General features: G+C 60.7%; 1 protein-coding gene across 1 annotated transcript; it reads left to right on the top strand.

Moving 5' to 3' along the window:
• Nucleotides 1-951: 951 nt before the first annotated feature.
• LOC125506875 (uncharacterized) lies at nucleotides 952-1,968 on the top strand. Its single transcript, XM_048671586.2, has one exon. The coding sequence runs from the start codon at nucleotides 952-954 to the stop codon at nucleotides 1,654-1,656; it is 705 nt and encodes a 234-aa protein (XP_048527543.1). The 3' UTR covers nucleotides 1,657-1,968.

Genomic DNA, 1,968 nt, shown 5'->3' with positions numbered 1-1,968 from the left:
TCTCCTTGTCATCTTCTTCCTCCCCACTTGTTCCCCGAAGCTTCTCGTCCCCTCCCCTCCCCTCCTCTCGCACCGCCGGGCCGGAGGGAGGCGCCTCGCCGTCTCCTCGCCGCCGGTAAGCAGTCCCACCCTCCCCCCTGATCCGCCCCGCTCGCCTCCCCGCGGCCCGGGCCGGCCAGATCGCGCCCCCCGATTCGGATCTGCCGCCCGATTCCTCGTCCCGGCTCGCCGAGCGCCTCCCTGCGCGGGGCCCGTCCCCCTCGGATTCGGCCGCCGGGCTCGGGGGAGAGAGGAGCTTCTGGCCCTAGGTCTTTCCTGTGCCGCTGCCGCTGACGGTTTAGTCTAGCCTAGGTGTCTTCGTCGGAGTCGCTGCGCTGTCGGTGCTCCGGTCCGGTCCTGCCTCCGCGTGCTGGCGGGTGGCCGAGCTCCAGATCTCGTAGGTGGCGTGTCCCTGCCCAAAAGGGGTAAAGGGGAGGGTTGGGGATGTTTCTGTTTTCTCCAATGCATCGAGTAGATTCAAGTTGCCACTTCTGCAGTTCCGCTAGTCGCTCTCATTCATTCCTTGTTTGAGCAACCTTATTGTGACAGACCTGGTTGCTTATTTGCTGTCACGAATTTACACATAAATCTGACATGTAAACCTCTACCTGCGGATAGATTTGTCAGGGATTCCATCCTTTCTTGAGAAGATAGCGCCGCATCTGCCTAGTCTTGCTTTGGTAATCCTGTGCCTGTACATTGATAGATTTGTCAGCGATTCGATCCTTGCTTGGGAAGATAGCTGCACATCTGGCTAGTCTTGCTGTTACCGCACGTCTGGCCGTCGAAATACGCTGCAATTTTACAAGCTGTTGGTTGCTCTGCGTTGTTGAGTTGCTGATGACCATAACCATTTGATCCGTTGCAGCTCGTCGTTGGTGGTTCCTGGCGCGTGAGTGACGCCCAGCCGGCATGGCGGCCAACGTGGGGGAGTCCACGAGCGGGAGCAGCAGCGTGGCCGGCGACGGCGGGGGCAGCTTCGAGTGCAACATATGCTTCGAGCTGCCGCAGGAGCCCATCGTCACGCTCTGCGGCCACCTCTTCTGCTGGCCCTGCCTCTACAAGTGGCTGCACATCCACTCGCACTCCCCCGAGTGCCCCGTCTGCAAGGCCGTCGTCGAGGAGGACAAGCTCGTCCCGCTCTATGGCCGCGGCAAGGACCGCGTCGACCCCAGGTCCAAGGGCGTGCCGTCCGGGGCCGAGATCCCCAACCGGCCGACCGGGCAGCGGCCTGCCACCGCCCCGCAGGCCGACCCCAACAACCACTTCCCCAACGCCAACCCTAACCCCTGGTTCATGGGTGGAGGGGGCGTCCCTTTGGCCAACGCGCGGTGGGGGAACTACACCTTCTCGGCCGCGTTTGGCGGCCTGTTCCCGCTGCTGAGCTTCCAGGTGCATGGATTCCCGGACGCGACCGCGTACGGGCAGCCTGCCGGGTTTCCCTATGGGTACGGACATGGCCACGGCCACGGGCATGCTTTCCATGGTGGGAACGCCCACGCCGCCGCCCCCCGGCACGCGCCGCCCGGGCAGCAGCAGCAGCAGGCGGACGTGTACCTCAAGGCGCTGCTCATCCTGGTCGGCTTCCTCGTGATCGCAAGCCTCATCACATTCTAGGTTTGTCGGTTCCCACTATTGTCATTTGTCACCGTCATAATAAGAGAAACGATTGTCGTGATACTTCTCAGATGTTGTGTGCATTACCTTGGCCCCCCATACAAAGCCCTGGTCTAGATCTGAGTGGTGCGTTTTGAGCGAAAGTGTTCATAGAACTCCTGTATATATGTGCTATTTAGACGCGGTCCTGTGGGGGGCGCCTGTGTACCGTAGTGGTTTCGCGCTGATTCGCGAGTGATTTGGAAACCTCTGTTTGGGGTGGATGTACCAGACCAATTATATATCATGTGTAATTTTGATTCGACTGTCCAA

This window comes from Triticum urartu, chromosome 5A (assembly GCF_056163025.1).
Source record: "Triticum urartu cultivar PI428250 chromosome 5A, HENAU_Tu73, whole genome shotgun sequence".
NCBI lineage: Eukaryota > Viridiplantae > Streptophyta > Magnoliopsida > Poales > Poaceae > Triticum > Triticum urartu.
The sequence above is the reverse complement of the archived record's forward strand: the minus strand, read 5'-3'. Positions and strand labels throughout refer to the sequence as shown.

What these genes read in the sequence shown, in the direction of transcription:
- LOC125506875 (XM_048671586.2), top strand. Translation starts at nt 952, where the DNA reads ATGGCGGCCAACGTGGGGGAGTCCACGAGCGGGAGCAGCAGCGTGGCC.